General features: G+C 49.9%; 1 protein-coding gene across 8 annotated transcripts in view; it reads left to right on the forward strand.

The window, feature by feature from the left end:
• The window catches only part of WDR25 (WD repeat domain 25), a 139,823-nt gene that overhangs the window by 98,742 nt on the left and 22,681 nt on the right, over window positions 1-18,400 (forward strand). For 7 of the 8 annotated variants that reach the window (XM_032405935.1, XM_032405933.1, XM_032405929.1 and 4 more), the window contains exon 4: window positions 787-917. In XM_032405935.1, coding sequence (XP_032261826.1) covers window positions 787-917 — 131 coding nt within the window. Of the gene's footprint in view, window positions 1-786; window positions 918-12,822; window positions 13,478-18,400 lie in introns of those variants that run through there. The other variant, XM_032405934.1, reaches the window with a different exon arrangement.

Consider the following 18,400-nt stretch of genomic DNA (forward strand, 5'->3'; position numbering starts at 1 on the left):
CCCCACATTCCCTGAGTTCAACCTATTTATATAGCTTACCTCTAAAAGATCCCAGTGACAAAACAGACATTTTCCACACTATGTGTACATGTACACACACGTTTGCAGGTGCACGAGCGCCTGACCGCAGTTTCATGACAGATAGGTAAAGGGCAAGGACTGTCTTGAATCCTGAGACCCCCAGTTGGCCACACCATCTGTCCGTGCTGGCGCTCAGGCCCCCGTGGTGTCGTGTTCTCATCTGTTGCCCAGAGTATCGTGTCACCCCTACCTGCCACACCCCGTAGCAAGCCATTCATGGGTTGTTGTAAGGTCATGACTGTAAGATGGCTGGTCCTAAAAAGACCAGTTTGGAGCATCCTGCGTTTTTGTTTTTAGACTCCTAGGTAAATAATCTCCGTACTAATCGTGCAGCTTTGGTAATGTTACTTAATCTCCCCAAGCCTTGGCTTTTTCCAGTTGTGGAGCAGGTGTAGGGCATCGTGTGGTTTAGATGAGTTGAATCGCAGTATTTATAGAACACAGGAAAGGTGGCGGCGTGCATGGGTCCGGCCATTAGCTTAGCCCTAGGGGAGTTCAGCTAATCAAGGGTGGGGGGGGCTGGCTAGCTCGTGAGGCAGAAAGTGCTGCTGCCCCTGTTGTGCTTCCAGGAAGTCTCGTGGCCCCCTCGGGCCCAGATGGGCTGCGTCTGCCTATAGCTCTGCACCAGATGGCATCTGAGTTTTAAGGTATATATTTTGTGATCTGAGTATTTTTTAACTCATTCTTCTCTGTTTGGTGTTGCAGGAACCCAGCTCTTCAGTGGTCAGAGTGACTTCAGGATCACTACCTTGAAATTTCATCCGAAAGACCACAGCCTTTTTGTGTGTGGAGGCTTCCACCCTGAAGTCAAAGCTTGGGATATAAGGACCGGCAAGGTGACACCCATCTTCCTCCTGCGGCCTCTCCACAGGGGAGCTGCCGCGGTGGTGTGAATGCCTGGGGGTGGGCCAGCATCTAAGTGCAGGACTCTGGAGATGGGGTAATTACCATTCATGTTTCATCCATGGTCAGCGTAATGTGCAGTTGTTTTTAAAGAACATTCTTGAGTTGTTAGAATATTGACACATCAGAGGTGTGATTCTATGTAGCCTGTTACTGAACGCATTTACTGAGCATCTACTGTATGCAAATGTTTCCAGATGGTATAGAATGAATTGGCTTTTGGGTTACTCAAGGGAATAATGTGTGGATGCAGATAACTGGTGTGGAGAGGCACTGTATGTGTATGTGTGTGTGCATGCGTGTACGTGTGTGTGCATTCACATGTGTGCGTTCCTGTGCGTGTGCATGTATGCGTGCATGCATGCATTCATGTGTGTGCGTTCACATGCACGCACGTGTGTATGCGTGCATGTGTGTGAGGGAGAAAGAGAGATTTGTGGGGGAGTGAGGGAAAGGCGGCCAACATTCAGGGGGTGAGCACTTTCAGCTTGGTGTGAGGAAGGCTTCTTAGAGACCACGTTCCTTCTGGAGCTAAGAGGCTGGTCATGATCAGTCCCACAGAGAAGTGGTTTCCACCCCAGCCAACGCCCCGTCCCCCTTCGCCAAGGCGCTGCTCTTGTTACCTTCACGCACGTAATAAATGGCAGCTCCACCCGTCTAGGTGTTCAGGCCAGAACCATCAGAATCATTCCTGTCTCTGCTCTTCCTCTCACCCCCACATCCAAACCATGAGCAAATCCTGTGGTAACTCTGGTTGAAGCTGCCATTGACTCCCGCTGGAATAATTGCAGTAGTTTCCAGTGTGGTATCTCTCTTCCCCCGCTCCTTACAGTTTGTTCTCAACACAGCAGCCAGAGTGATCTGTCACAGTGCAAATCAGATGTACCTCTCCCCTGGTCAGAACCCTCCAGGCTCTGATTTCGCTCCCAGTAAAGGCCAATGTCCCCACAGTGGCCCACAAGGTCCACATGATCTTCCCTCATTGCCTTCTCACTGCCAGCATCCTTGCCTTTCCTAAAACACATCAGCACATTCCTGCCTCAGGGCCTTTGCACCTGCTGCACCTACCACCTGGAATGCTCTTTTCCCATTTTCTCTGTAGAGGCTCCCTCCCTCTCTCCTACAGGGTTCTGTTCAAATGCCACCTCTCCAATAAGGCATTCTCTGACTTCTCTGACCACCTTGATGCTCACCCCCTGGCATTCCTTAGTCCCCTTTGCTACCTCACTGTTCTCCCTATCATTTATCATCACCTGGATTTTACGTTTATTTATTTGTCTGTCTGCCTTCACTTGAACATAAGCTCTGCCAGAGGAGGAATTTTTGTCTGTTTTGTTTGCTGTTGACTTCTAGCTCCTAGAATCGTGCCTGGAAAATAGTAGGTACTCGGCAAGCCTTGGTTGACTGAGTGAGGGAATAAAGGAGGAAGGCAGCCATGCAGAATGTGTATGTACAGAAGGTAGGAGTATGAAATGTGTATGGGGACCAGTGACCGACTTGACCTGGCAGGGCGTGGGCTCCAGGCAAGGAGACTGGCCCTGGGCAGAGAGGCGCTCAGTCATGTGAGTCTTGGTTTGGGTGAGCAGTGAGAAGCCAGGGCTTGAGGATGATGGGTTCATGGAGGAGTAATGAGGAAGAGCCAAGGCCAGGCTGCCTCTAGGGGTGCTCCATAACTTTAGGATGACTTATTTTCAAGATCTGAGAAGCACTGCCCTGATCTAAAGGAGGCACCCAGCCAGGGTAGTTTATAATAAAGCCCATGTTAAGCTTAACTTTGAAAGAAGAAGGTACAGACTGTCAGAGTATCCTCCTGCATTTGGGATTCAGGATGTTCTGAGGTCCCACCCTGAAGGGCTCCAGCCTGCTGCAGGACCAAAAGGTTCTTCCTTGAAGGCTTCCTCTCCAGGTCTGCCTCCTGCCCCACCTTGGACTTCCCAGATTTGAAGGTTCAGGTAGCCACTGCAGGAAGGCGCTTTCCCAACAGGCTGTTGGAAGGGGCTGCTGGTGTTTTGAGAACCTAAGAACAGAAACAGTGTCTGTAAAAGAAAATGTAAAGTTTTGTCTGTAGGTATCTTGTGGGAAAATTAAAGCACGGAGAGATGTACTCTTTAAAAAATCTCATATTTTTCTTTCATAAACTTCTTTTTACAAAAATATTTGGAAAAGAGAGAAAAGTTACCCATAAAGAAGTGGACACAGTGGAATTAAAAAAACAACAACAACAACACTGGAACACTTATATTTGGGCTGTGTGTGTTGGAAACTCTTAGTCATGCTGTTTGAAGAGGGACCTTCGATTACCCAGCCCCTGCTGACGGCCATGTCCCTTAAAGGTGTGCTTACTGTTTTTAGCCTCAAAGACCAAACACGTAAGAGATTACTCACCAAGGACGCCATCTGATTTAAGAGTTTGTTAAAAATATTGGATTTTCTCCTAGGGCTGACACCATCTGACAAGCTCTGAAAATGCTGGGGGAGAAGCAATTAGAAGCAGATGTTGCTGTGACTGGTATTGGCATGTTTGCGAGTCTCTCCCAAGCTAATAATGTGGGTAAAGGGATCTGTGCAATGTTTGTTTTTACTTCCTTTTTACCAGCAATCCAACTGCCTCTCCTCCCCGTCTGGGTCACAGGGCTAGTTCCATTTTGCATCAACAGGCTCAGAGACAGCCTCTCTCTCCTGCTTCAGTTATGTTTCCTCTGACAGGTGTTGCCTGAGTGTCTCAAGTGGGCGCAGCCAGAGGACCAGAGAGGAAAGGCACAGGCTCCCTGCTCTTCTGGCTCCCACCTGGGGTGGCTCACTTTTGAGCCTGGCGGGGTGCCAGGGTGCATGGCGCTGTCCCAGGTGCTGAACTCTCCAGCTCTCTCCTCTGTGGTTGAACATCTGGGGCCGAGCAGCTTGGCTTTTTTGGACTGCCCTCAGAGACAGTGGTGAAAACTGCAGGTGGAGGCAAGAGGGACACAGACTTTAGATTAAAATCAAAACCAGCTTCCCCTTTTAAATACGACAGGAGGGACTGTTTTATTGTAAAAGTAGTATGTGATCACATGAAAAATTGAAAGATAGAGGGGAAGTAAAGAGAAGGGGTAGTGGAGCCAGCCAAAGGTAGACAATAGTAACATTGTAGTATTTTTCTTTCTTTGTTCTTTTCCCCTGTGTGTGTGTGTGTGTGTGTGTGTGTGTTTTAAATGTGTGTGTCTTTTTTAAAACATTGTTTGGTCTTATTTTTATACATAATTTTATATTTTGCTTTTCACATAGCACTGTAATGTAAGGGTTTTCCTTGTTATCACGAACTCTTGAAGAATTTTCAATCCATCCCTTTGCTGCAGAGTGCTTAGCTGACTTCCTTCTTGCCTTATCCCTGGTGCTCAGAGCAGAATCTGACATAAACCGGCACTTGATAAATACGGGTCGAATGAGTCATTTTCTAACAGTTTAACTTATTAAACCATTTCCCTAGGTTGGACATTGAGGATAGTTCCTTTTTTCTTTCTTTTTGCCACTTAAATAGATGTGAAGGTGGAGATCAGGGTCAGCAAACTACAGCCCAGGGCTAAATCTGGCTTCTGTTTGCTTTTGTAAAGTTTTATTGGAACACAGCCACATGCACTCATTCGTGTATCATCTGGAGCTGCTTTCACACTACAGTGGCAGAGCTGAGTAGTTATGACAGAGACCACATGGGCTGCCGAACCTGGCTGGGCCCTGCTGTGGCTAGGTCTGGCTGTGACATCTGTCATTCTATTGATTATGGAGACTCAGCCTTCCAATCTGGCTGACAAGGTGGGTGCCCCTGTGCTCACTGTATTAGAAGCCTCCTTACAGAGAACTTGTGCTCAGAGAATGTCTTTTCCAGAGAACTGTGTTCTTCAGTCAAGTTTCTCTCTGTTGTTATAATCTCCAAACAGACTACCCAGTTCTGTAAGACACACACCTGTGCATCTAGTGCTCTCCATATTTGATGTTTACTTCCTTAAGCTTGGGTCCCAGAACTCAAATCACTGGGTCACTGTGAATCAGCATTTTGAAGGCAAGGGGTAGGTTTCCAAGGACAGAGCTGAGGCATGCTGTTCTGGGATAGAACCCATCACCGGAGCTCAACTGCAGGGCCAGACAACCTCTCACCGCCTTCTGAGAGAATGGAGTCTGAAGAGTAGTTGGAACAGATAACTTTTAAGCTACTTTCCAGTCATATGATTTTCTGACCCTTAAGCTGAGCCAAATGATGAATGTTGGGATTCTGGACTTTTCGGGGCCAGCCCAATTCATTAGAGCAAATGGGCTGTTTGGCTTCCCTCTCTTCTTTTCTTGGCCGATCTCTCTCTGCCTTGGGTTTGAATATTGGAGCACATCTCTCATCACTACAAAGTGCCTTGACTTCCTTTCCAGCAGGTCAGCAGTATGTGTTCTGTGTGAGCCGGCTGAGCACGCAGGCTCGAGCTGGTGTAATACCAGTGGGATCTCTGACTTCTTCCTCCCAGCAGTGTGCTTGAACATGGGTGTGGCCTAGAGTCCAGGAGACCTGTGGGCTGCTTTTCATGTCACTGTGGGGTCCCTCTCTCCAGAAGCCCCTCCCAGCTTCCAGTGCTGCTGGCCTGAGCTACAGGAGACCTGGGCTCACGGCCTCCTCGTAGCACGCATGCAGCTGGGTGATTGTAGGCAAACCCCTCAGACTACAGTCTCTCTCAGCCGTGGTTTCTCTGTGGGTATGGCCAGGGGGCAGGAGAAGGCCATCCATAAAGCATGGCTTTGCACATTACCCGTGTGCTGGCGAGCGCCTGGGGCTCTTGTTAGGATGCAGATTCTGTGTCAGCCGTCTGCGGTGAGGATGACGTCTTAGTCTGTTGGGGCTGCTAGAACAAAGTACCATAGGGGCTTAAACAGCAGACATTTATTTTGCAAAGTTCTGGAGGCTGGGAGCCCGAGATCAGGGTGCCAGCCTGGTGGGTTCTGGTAAGGACTCTCCTCCTGGCTTGCAGAGGGCTCCTTTCTTGCTGTGTCCTCACATAATGGAGGGAGAGAGCTCCAATCTTTTCATTCCCGTAGAAGGACACCAGTCCCATCATGGGGGCCACACCCTCATCACCTCATCTAAACCTTATCACCTTCCAAAGGCCTCTCCTCCAGATACCATCACATTGAGGATTAGGGCTTCAACATATAGATTTGGGGGGACACATCCAGTCCATTGCAGATGAGGTCTTGCATTTTTAACAAGCTCCCAGGAGATGCAGAGGCAAATGGTCCATGGAGCACACTTTGAGAAGCTGGGGCCCAGAGGGCCTCTGAACATAGAGGTTACTTGCTTCTGTCATGTGAGCTCCCTTGGCTTTCATCCTTGATTGGTCTGCACTGTCTGTGACCTATTTCAGTGATAGCTCCTTGCCTTCTTTCTTGACTGTGAGTTCCTTCAGCTGACAGGTATTTATGGCTGCCCGTGGGGGGCTGAGTTGAGTCATGCCTGTGCCCCAGCATCTCTCACAGGGCCTGGACCAGACAGGTGCTCATGGAGTAACCTGGGTCTGCTATCCCTCTGATCATGATGGAGCCCTGAAGCAGCACCCATCCCCCCCCCCCCCCAGCTTGGGGGCAGCGGCTACCCTGGGATCTGTACAGATGGAATGGCCCTCCAACAAGTGGGATATAAAGGCTAGCTGCAGTTCAGCTGCACCTGGTCACTCGGGAAGTGAGGACAGAGGCAGAGGACTTGGGTGATCCTACATCAGATGAGGTGTGTTGCTATGGTCCTGACAGTGTGGTGCTTGGCCAGCTCTGAGCTCTCACGCTCCCTGGTGTTTGGTAAATGACAGTAACTGGCCTCACTTACCTCCAGCCTCATATGTCCCTGGTCTGAGCGCAGCAGGGACTGGGGGTTGTAGAGCCACAGAGATATAAGAGGGTCCCAGCTCTCCAGGGCCTGCCAGCACTGTGGGGAGTGCTCAGGGTAGTTACTTTGCAGTTACTTTAAAGTTCACTTTAAGATGACTATGTAGTTTGAGCCAAGTTAACATAGGTTTTAAATTCACCCTTGTATCATGAATCAAATCATAATGCACAATTAGTGAATCACCCTTTTTGTAAGATTAAATTATGGAACCCCAACCTCAGCAAATTACCTCTCAGTTGAGCAGGATTGAGCATTGGAAATTAGAAAAGCTCTGGCAAATCTAGGACATGTGGCTCCTGACCTGGGATCTTGGCTTCTGCCCTGGTTCCTCTTCCCTTCTGTGGGCAGAGCTGGGGCTCTGCTTGGCTCCCAAGAGAGTTGCATTCAGACCCCTATTTGGGCCTCCAGAACACTGGCCCCCACCGGTTCTAGGCTAAATTCTCATTATAACGTGGCTCTGACAGGTCAGCTCACTTTTGCTCTAGTATTGGTTTGACATGAATCATCAATATTTCATGCTTGTTCTACATCTTTTTCTTTCTCTTTTTATAAAGCTTGTAAAGGGCTGTCTTGACTTCCAGATTTTGTGTTAGTTTCTTGACCTCCTTCTGGAGCTTTGTCCCAGCCCCTCTGCCAGTGTGTGTCCTGACATGCAGGTGACAGTGGGGGAGGCTGCTGGCTCTCCCTCCCGACTGCTTGGACCCTTACCTCGGCCTCTTATCACAGCCTCTCCCTCGTGTGTGTAGTTTCCCAGCAGAACGGAAACTCCCCGAGGACGGCGATTTAGCTTCATTTGCTGCTCTATTCCTAGCACCTAGCAAAGTGTTGACCTGATAGTAGGCCCTGGGTGGGAAGGTGGGGAGTACTAGTGCATGAATGACTAACAGCCCTGATCAAGACCAAGTTTTAAAAATCCCATCTAGTGAGCCCATCCAGGAAGCAGAAGCTGAGCCACCATTCATTAATTTGCTCATTTGTCGCTTCTGCCGTGGGCATCCTTCCCTTGAGTGGGAATGCTGTGAGCCGGCTAAGCAGCCAGGGGCTGCTGACCTGGCCTGATGCAGTGGCCAGAAGCACCTTGAGAGCATCAGCGAACATGGCTGGCCCAGCCCCCACCCTGTGCAGAGGCAGCCAGGGCATGAGGTTCGGAAACTCTCCTGGTGATTCTAATGTTGAGTCAGAGCTGTGAACCACAGCCCTGGGGGCCACGGTCTGGGGGCCTGGGTGAGCATCCCAAGTGGCATTTTGTAGGGTTTCTGCCCTGGAATGTGCACTCCCGTGATGGCAGCTGCCTGAGAGTCTCCGTGCCATTAGTTCTCGTGTGTTGCAGGCAGGTTGCTTATTTGCCCTAATGAGGTTTTGATTACTTTCCATTTGTCTCTTTCATCAGGTTTATATTAAAAAGACTTTTTATTTGGACTCTTTGTATTTTCTGCAGTTCTAAGTTTTGCCTCAAACCAAACTTTGTGTGCATATGAGAATAGGAGGCTAACAGAGACGAAGAGATGGGGAAGGGCCTGGAGAGCCTGGTGCAGAGAGGAGTGTGGCCACTATACTCCTTGTGACTTTGGCTGATTCCGTCCTTTCTGAACTACTGGTGCCCCATCTGTTGAGCAGGAGTGGGGCTGGGGTGCTCTCTGGCCGCTGTCAGCAGTTGGTGCTGATCCCTGCCGCCTGCCGGCCCCCATACGGAGCACTCTGTATGACAGCTCAGCCAGTGCACAGCAGTCTGGGGCAGCTGTTTCCCCATTCCACTGGCAGGGCATCCAGGTTCGGGAGGGTTCAGTTCAGCATGCAGCTAGCATGCGCGGCCCGCTGATAGTGGGGTAAGACCTTGAACCAGGTGGCTTGACCCCCACACCCTTGCAGGGCTTCCTGTTCACAGCATGAATGAAACTTGAGTCTTGTGTGTAAGAAAAGCACTTTGTCAGTGAGTGCTGTGTGCTTTGTTCAGATGTTCACTCAGCCTGGCCACATGCAGCTCTGTGCCTGGTGTCAGGGCTCTGGTGGGCCTCAGGCCTGAAAACATAGTCCCAGCAGGTCTGTGAGTTGCAGCCTTTCTGCCCCCAAGGTGTAGGCGAGGAAGCTGTTCTGAAGGGGGGGTCGCTGTCGGCACGGGCTGGCAGCCATGTGGGGCGTGGATCTGAACCCAGGGCTTATTCTAAATTTTCCCTCCCCCTAATTGCACATTTCATTTATTGATGTCATAAAAATGCTATGAGCCCCCAGCAGACACCAGGCATGTGGTGTGACAAAATCCAGTTAGTCCTTGCCCTCTAGGAGGAACCAGTCTAGAAGAAGGCACTGTGGAAACCCCCACTGAGGACGTACGTTTCTTTGATGTGTGATGGATCTATCTGCCTCACTGGCTGCCTTCACAGGCAGCTGGGGGGTCCCTGTGTGTCTCCTGGGTCCTCCAAAGTTTTGGGTAGAGCTGGGGGAATGGTTACCAGAAACCAGAACCTCCGAGACCTGCCGCCCAGTCTGCCCTCTCTCTTCAGCTCCACTCTGTTGCCCTTTCTTGGGGCTGCCAGTCCGACATGTGACTGGAGCTCGGTGGGTGGCAACAGGAGACCCATGGTACTCAGGAGGGATGGCCTGAGACTTTTAACACCCCTTTGATGACTTCTGCCCTTAAAAATGCAATAAGGTATTTCAGAAAATAAAAAGCATTGATTCTGGACCTGTAATGACTATGTAAATATAATATTTATATAATTCTAACCTATGAGTCCTTTATAATGCATTTTGTCACTAAAATAATCTGTGTTACACTGAGCACCTGTTCTTGAGATTTTTGAGATCTTCATATTTTTATTGAAATTGACTCATAATTTGTTTTACTTGAAACCATTTTTTAGTTTGCTGTAACTAATGGCATCCAAAGAAATCATGGGTTTGATGCCCTAGCTATTTTTATCTTACTATGCTTTAAGTACTTACTATGTTTTTTGGTAACAGCTTCATTGGGATGTAGTTCACATACCATGCAACCCACTCATTTAAAGTGTACAATTCATTAGTTTTTAGTATATTCATTGGAGTTCTATAGCCATCACCCACAGTCAATTTAGAATGCTTTCATCACCTCAGAAAGAAACCCTGTGCCCTTTAGAGGTCACCTCTCACCCCCTGACCCCTCCCTCTCCTGCACCCCCCGCCCTGGGCAACCACTGCTCTTAGGGTCTCTGTGCATTTGCCCATTCTGGACATTTTGTATAAACAGAATCCGAGAATGTGTGGTCTTTTGTGACCAGCTTCTTTTGTTTAGCATCATGTCTTCAGGGGTCATCCATGTTGTCACAGAAGCCAGAATTCCATTCCTGTTTCATAGCTGAGTATTATTCCATCGTATGCATCCCCACATTATGTTCACCCATTCCCAAGATGGTGGACATTTGTGGTGTTGCCATGTTTGGGCTGTTACGAGTATTGTTATGGACATTCATTTACAAGTTTTTGTGTGTGGACATATGTTTTCGTTTCTCTCGTGTCTGACTGAGGACTGAGATCGCTGGGTTGTGGCGTAGCTCTGCTGGTGACCTTCCGAGAATCTGCCAGACTGTTTCCAAAGTAGTTACACCTTTATTATCCTTCAGATTCTGTCTTTTATTATTAGATTCTGTCTCTTCTTTCATTCCTCATACTGGCATTTGTGTTTTCTTCTTTTTCCTTTTTTCTTAATCAGTGTAACTAGAGATTTATTGATCATTCAATGAAACAGTGATTTTCTGTGCTATTTTTCTACTTTCAACTTCATTAATTTCTGCTCTTATTTTTATTTTCTTCTCCTTGCTTTGGGTTTAATATTCTCTCTCCCTGATTTCTTAAGGTGGCAAATTAGATGACTGATATGAAGTTTTTTTAATATAATCAGCATTTTAATGCTCCCCGTTTCCCTCTAAGCATGCATCCCACAAATCTCAATACACTGTATTTAATTTCTGTTTGATTCAAATATTTTCTAAGTTTATTTTTACTTCTCTTTGACCTGTGGGGTATTTAGAAGTATATTGTTTAGTTTCCAAATGTGTAAGACTTCCCAGATATCTTTCTGGTATTAATTTCTAGAATAACTGTGTTATGATCAGAAAACATAACTGGCATGAATTCGGTCCTTTAACATTTGTTAAGATTCATTTATGGCCCAGGATACGGTCTGTTTTGTTGTGTTCCATGTGCTCCGGGGAAGAATGTGTATTTTGCTGTTATTAGGTGGAGAGTTCTATAAATGACAGTGTGTTCACGTTAGTTGATGGTGTTGTTCAGTTAGTTCTTCTATCCTTGCTGATTTTTTGTCTCTATTGTTTCAGTTATTGAGAGGTCCCCACCAGTATTGTGGATTTGTGTATTTCTCTTTTTGGTTCTATCTTTTTTTTTTGCTTTCTGCTTTTTGTATTTTGAAGCTGCCACCAGGGCTCCACCGGGGGCCTGATCTCAGGTCAAAGCTGTTAGAGAAAATAAGGGAAAGAGACGGAAAATAGCAGCTTACGTCTGAGCCAGCCACTTCACGTCCTTACCTCTCTTCTCGTCTCTGTGAGAATCTTCAGGGAGTTGCTTTTTGTATTTTGCCCAGGGTTTCAGTTGTAATCAGTGGGGAGACAGACTGCAGTGGGCTTACTCTCCAACTTGACCCCACATGGATTTTGAGCCTATTTCTCTCTTGGCCTTGAATTTCCCCTCTTTTACTGGCTAGATGCCACCTGTCCTGCAGTCTCCACCACATCTCTTCTCCAGGAGCTGATCCCGAACCCCACTGGTCTGGCCGCCTCCCTCCCTCAGTCTGGGTTCTAGTTGCCTGTCAGTGTCATTCCCCGACCGGGCTGTGAGCCACGTGAGGGCTGGGGGACACGATGGGCTTGTCCAGCTTGGCAGCCCCAGAACTCCTGTGCGTTGGCACAGGGTCAGTGGTTCAGGCAGTATTTCTTGAGCAAATTACTGTGAATCTGCCACTTAACTCCACCAAGATTTTATGACTTTAGGAAGGTTCGTGGAACCCAAATCCATGCCCCAGCAAATAGATCCTCAGGTATGGGGTGGTGGTGATGGCTGTGCAGTTTTAATAAGCACTGGATCTTCTTTGTGCCCCATCAGTGGACAGACTGTCCTGGCAGCCACAGCCTTGCCAAACTGCCCTGAAGGAAGACTGCATGGTACTTGTTAGCGGGTCTGGCATGAAGGCTGAGAAAGGAGGTAGGATGTGCTGAGAGGAGGCCGCTGTGCATCCTGTGATTAGGCTGTGCCGAGTGGTCCACTCATTATGTTGTGTTCAGAGAGGAAAGGCAGGGCGGACGCCCCTTCTCACCTTCTGTGTGCCCTTTCTACATCAAGCAAATTTCTCAGTTTTTAATTATAGTCTTTGACTTAAATGTTTTCTATAAAAAGGTCTGGTTATCTGTCTCGCCTCATTCATTTATTCATTGAACATTTGCTGAGCACCTGCCATGTGTAGGACATCTTCTTAATTTACAGGATTCAGAGAAGCTACAGGATACACCTCACGCCCAGCTGTTGGCACCTCGATCCACCCAGTTGCTAGACCAAGCCAGAAACCTCGGTGGCAGCTTTAGGATTGCCCTCCTCCCACCACCTTGATCCCCTGTGCTTTCCTCTTCTGGGGCCAACATGTGAGGTTGTGCAGGTTGTTCACTGCACACAGGCTCCTGGCTGAGGAGTGGCTTGGGCTGGAATCCAGCCCATGCTCTGCTGGCCAAGTCATGCCCTGGGTGTGGGGTGGTCTCCACCTAATGGGGTGTCTTTTTCTGATATGCACCAGGGTGCCACACGGGCCAGGGATGGCCCTGTCCTTTCCCCTCCGTCTGCTGCCCATCCCGATGAAATCCACTCCCTCTCTGTCCCCACAGCCTCGCCCCAGGACTGCTCCTCACTCTCTCCTGGGGCCATCAGGGCCACTCACTGCCCACCCTTTTCTGTCTTCCACCCTGCAGCAAGTGTCATCTTCTGGCAACGCAAATCGGAATGCATTCCCCTTCTACTTGGAGCTCCTCCTGACCTTGCAGTGCCCACGGAGGCAGGTCCAAGCCTCCTGTGCAAGTGCGGGTGGCTCTGCACCGCCCAGCCTGTCTCCCTCAGCCTGGGTCCCAGCACAGGGCCTGCCCCACGCCCTCCCTGCAGCTGCCAGCTCACAGCACTGGCCTGGGCATGGTGGTGGCGGAGGAGGACTTCACACCTTCCCGGACTGGTATGACTTGTTTGCTAGGAGCTGGTCTCACTCTTGATAAAAAGAGTAGGTAAATTATTTTCCAAAGAAGATGGAGGAGAGGAATTGACGAAGGAGCAGCCTGAGATCTCAGGCCGAGAGCTGGATCCTGGACTGCAAGGTCGCGGGAAGGGCCGTCTCAGCTGGGGGAGGGTCCATGTGACCTGGAGACACACGTGCGCCCATGCCTTGAGAGCGGAAGGGGGCTCGTTCTCCACACACTCTTTCTGACTGCAAAAGCAACATGCTCTTCGTCGGCTCCTTGGGAAACGGAAAACTGATGGGGAGAATCACTCACTCACTCCCAACCCAGCCGCAACCACCGCTGACAGCTGGTCTCCCTCCTTCAGGGTTTTTATGTGCATATTTACATTTTTATGTAATTTTCTCCCAACTTAATATGATAACATTAGTGTTTCCGATATTGTTAAAAAGTTTTTGGATGATATAATTTTTAATAATTACTCAATATACTATAATGTATTTAACCAGTCCTTCATTTTTTATCATACCAGTGTTTCCTTTATTACAACACTAAGGCAAACATCTCTGTGTGTAAATCCCTAGATGCAGAACAGATTAAGAGGTGTGCGTGGTTTTAGGTCCTGGGTACCACTGCCCCCTCCCTTCCAGGAGGGATTACCTGTTCACCCTGAAGGATGGGGTTGGTGTGTTAGTTTGTTTGTTTTTAGCATAGGTGCAGCTTATGCATGCTCACCTCCATCCTGAGGCAGAGCCGGTGCAGCAGGATGGATGGGCTGGGGGTGGGAGAAAGTGGGGTGGCTGAGGGAGCAGGGGGTGCTAGAGGAGGGACTGCCACCTACATGAGGCAGAAGGAAGTGGGGCTGAGGGCCAGCGCAGTGAGGCCTACTTCTTTCTGGGGCCCCTGTCTTGGTCGCGGACCTGGTCCCAGGGTTCAAAGTCCATTGTGCTCGGGTTCATCTTCCTCAGCTCTTGACATCAGCCAGTCACCCCAGCCTCAGACCTCAGACGGGCGGCCAGCAGGGATTGCAGCCTGATGAGTGTAGAATTCAGGATTTGGAGTTAGGTGGGATAGAAAGATTGGAAATCAGCAGAGGTGTCCTTAAGATGCCAGGGGAGGGGCCTAAGCTCTCATGGACTACCAGCACTGGGAAATGGGGCGCCCATTGGGGGGGTATGTGAGTGGTTCTGAGGGCAGACCAGGAGGGACTTCTTAGAGAAGGTGCCTTTCCTTACAGGGAGAGATTGCTGGGCCCCAAGTCTCAGATAGCTGTCAGTATAGGACTCTCTCATGCACCGTCCCTAAGTGCAGCCATTTGGTTTGTGGGCCACAGGAACTTTGAACAATAGTAGTGAAGCAGAGTGTGTAGCCCTGTTAACGACACAGGGAGCAGGATGCTTGTCCCCGATGAGAGCCACGGGCAAGGAGTGGCCTGCCCAGAGTTCCCCTGGCTCTGGGCCCAGTGCTCTCACCCTCCCCTGCTGCTGCCCAGGCCCTGGCCCCACCCGGGGGATCCCTAGGATCCCACTCTGTCCTCTGGGAGGACGCCATAGCCTCGTGCTTCCCCTCACCTCTTCTGTGTTCACTGAGGATCCTGATCAGATGGGTCAGCTCCTGCTGGTCTCCAGTGTGCTCATTGGTGTGGGGACACAGGAGGTGCCCTGGGAGAGGGGGGCGCTCACTCACTCTCCTCTGCACGTTACTGTGGTTCTGTGTGCTTCCAGGCCTGCTTGCACCCAGGAAGAGGTCCTGCCCTTCCCCTCTTCCTCGTCCTCTTCTGCCCAGGGACTGGCTGCCTGGGAGGTAGGCCAGCTCATCTCTTCTGCTCCTTCTTCCAGAGGCCTGGTGGTGTGAGATCCACTCTGGCTTTGGACAGTGAGAAGTAGGGACGGGTGGTGGTCAGAAGGAGGTGTGCTGGGCATGGGGCATTCTCTATAGCCCAGCCCAAGGCCAGTGCACTGCTCAGTGGCCTTTGTTGGTTCCTGTGACTTATCAGAGAGATAGATTCCCCCCCCCCCCACAGTGTCCTGGTTGAAGTCGTCAGGACTGGGTAGGACCTGGTGTTTGGGGCTAGATAGGGGATCTCCACAGCCTCCATCTCTTGTCCAGAGTAGGCCTGAGCCTTTGTTCACTGCCCCTCCTTGCTTCTTAAGTGTTGGGGATGCCGGGAAGAGGTGCTCATAGGCCATGCGTAGCACAGGGGCCCAGACTCTGCAGGGCTGGGCTGCCCTTGGGGGGTGGCTGTATTGTTAGAACCCGATTTAATTCGTGGCTCCATTGTAAAGTGAGGAAAACCAGTTTTTCACTTGAGAGGATCTGCAATGTGGATACATATGCAATTGTCTCTTTCTGCTTTTCTTCCTTTCCCTAGTGTTCTGTATCCGTAATTTAAAATTTCAGTCTCTGACGTGACGGCTTCTCTGGTGGGTATGTTCAGATTCGTTTCAGATTCAGCAGGCACTAATTGAGCAGCTACTCTGTGCCTCTGGCTGGGCAGCCTGTGATGTGCAGTAGGGAGGGGCCAGGCTCCAGTGTGGGCCACAGATTGGTGTCATGCTGGCCCTGCCTCCACCCAGCTGTGTGATCCTGGGCAGGCCACTTTATTTCTCTGAATCTGGGCATCCTCAGCAGCACAGTGGGGCCAGTAATCCCAAATCCCTGGTTCTGAGGATTAAGTGAAGTCAATGTAAAGCACTTAGTAACGTGCATGGCACCCAGTAGGTGTTCACTTAGTGCCATCTGCCATCCTGGTGTTCTCAGATGATGATCGCCACAGGGTGTGCCCCCCACGAGATCTGGAAATCGGCATTCACGAGCGGTCTTCAGTGTTGCTGAAAGCTGAGTGGGGACTGTGCCTTTGGCCTAGCCCGGCAGTGTGCCTGACCGCAATGTCCAGTGTCTGCACTTTTGGCTGAGGATGTTCTTGCCCAGTGTGAGAACATAGGTCCTCCAGGCTGATCAGAGACTCCCATATACACTCCCCCCATGTCTTTGATTAATTTTTAAAAGAGAGATGAATTAATTATTGCCTAGGAAGTACAGATGCTCAGAATGTGGGGGAAGAACTGAAAGTAGGACCTTCGGAGATGCTGCAGTGGGAACCCTGGCCTCAGGGACCCCAGCAGCTGTCCGAGGGTCTGTGATGCCCAGGAACCTGGCCAGTAGATACCCCCAGAGACAACAGAAGGTGGCAGCTCAGGACTTGTCCAGGGGTGGTCGGTGGGGCTCCTGGAGAGTGAGACACGGATGGCTGCTTCTCCCCAGGGATCCTCTTCATGTCCCCCCTCCCCAGGCCTGAAGCCCATGGCCTGCCTCCCTGCAACCTGGTCAGCAATTCAGGCTGCATTGAGGGGTCACACCTAGGAAGGCTGCCCTTGGGTATGTGTTCTGCTTCTGCTTGGACCCAGAGAAGGTGCCCCAGGCAGGACCCCCAGACAGTTCCAGGAATTTCAGGGAGAGGTCTACCCCTTGCTCTCCTGTCCCTCATCCTCGCCCTCCCATGCAGCTCCGGACAGATGGTGCCATCTTCCTCTCTGAGTTGTCTGCGGAGCAGCTTCACAGACCTTCCCTCCACTCCCCCCGCCCCATCCCTTTAAGGGGAGAAGGCCCAAGTGGCCCTTGTGAGTCCCCCACATTTGGGCCTCAGTTTTCCCATCTGTCTGGAAGGGGCTGAACTTTGTGATGTGGTCTGTATGGAGCAGCCCCCTCCTCAGCGCTAGGGTTTAGCTGGGAATGGCTCAGCTGAGGCCTCATGCGGTGAGTGTCTGCTCCCTCTCCCAGGGTCAGGGGGGCTAGAGGCCCCAACATAACTCACTGTTCCTCACCCGCTCACTCCCACCAATGTCCTCGAGCTGCTTGGTTTAGATTGATTTATCAGGGAATCTTTCCAACACTTATTGAATACCTGCTGGGTGGCAAGTGGCCATGGGATGGAGGAGAATGAGGCTCACCCCTGCCCCAAACCCTGAGGTCACAGTAGAGGGGAGGGGACAGATACTATTGGGCAGTTAGGATGTAGAGTGATGGGAGCTGCCCTGGAGGGGTAATGAAAGGCCCACCGAAGGAGCTGATGAGTCTGCTTGGCACTTTTGGGAGGCTTGGTGGGCAGAGGGTTTTAAAGGATGCATAGGAGTTTTCTAGACAGCAGAGTCAGTGTAGGGTATTTTAGACATAAAGAATACACAAAGGCATGAAGGTAAAGAGGCATAAAATATGGGCTTGACAGGTGAGGGAATGGTAAGGAGTCTGTGTGGTTGGAGTGCACATAGGGGTGTGTGTGTGTGTGTGTGTGTGTGTGTGTGTGTGTAGAGGGGGGTTAGGAAATAAGGTTAGCCTATCAATGCAGGGCCTTCATCCTGGCCATTTTTAAGTTGTGGCCCAGACCTGAACACCCCAAGGGAGGCTTTAGAGACAGGGAGCCCTTCCCAGCTGTGTAGACACATAGTGCTCCCAACACTCCCTTTAAGGAAGGCTTGGAGCCTAGGCTGGTCCTCTGGGAGCTTGAGCCAGCTCATCAGTTATACCTAAATGTAAAAGAGAAAGGTGTCCTCCCTCAGCGTATGGTTATTAAAGCACGCCATCTTTAAGCCTCATTAAGGCGTGTTAAATGCTAATGAATTTAGAGAGGGGCATCTTGGGGCCTCTGTTTCCTTGGAAACGTTTGAGAGCAGGTGCTTTATAATGAGCTGTACCTATTTTAAAAGTGAGCCATGAGGCCTGCTTTGATAGGCTGGATCTCAGATGCTGATGGGTAAGTGTGAACAAAGCCGGTGGAGGCCAGTAGAGACGCTTTGTGCTCTCTGAAATATCATTCTCTGGTGGTTTCTATAGAAACCACTGGCACCCAGGTAGGAGATTTGCCAGGCTCCAGAGTCTCATTACACAACATGCTGCCTCCAGCCTGGTGACTCAGCCCCAGCCTCTGAAGACCCTGGGGTCCTGTTGGCAGGGTGGGACAGGGTTCCGGACAAAACAGGACACATATGTATTGCTGTTGCTGTAATTCTACTTTAATTGTGTCTGTTCCATACTTACTGCTTGATTTTAGCAAGTCCCCACTCTGCTTACTTCAGACCTTGCTGACACTAAGAAAAGCTAGTGTTAGCGGAGCTTACTGCTCCCCACAGAGCACTGTAAAGGGACCTTGTATTACTGAAAAATTTAAATATATATCAAAGTGGAGAGACTCTTGATGAATCTCCATGCAACCAGCATGCTGTCTCAACAATTATAAATTTACAGCCAAGCTTTTCTCTATAATCATACCCATTTTCCCAGCAATCTCCTCCCTCCAGCCCCCACTGTTGGATTATTTTGAAGCATA

The sequence above is a fragment of the Phoca vitulina genome, unplaced genomic scaffold, assembly GCF_004348235.1.
Source record: "Phoca vitulina isolate PV1807 unplaced genomic scaffold, GSC_HSeal_1.0 scaffold7, whole genome shotgun sequence".
Lineage (NCBI taxonomy): Eukaryota > Metazoa > Chordata > Mammalia > Carnivora > Phocidae > Phoca > Phoca vitulina.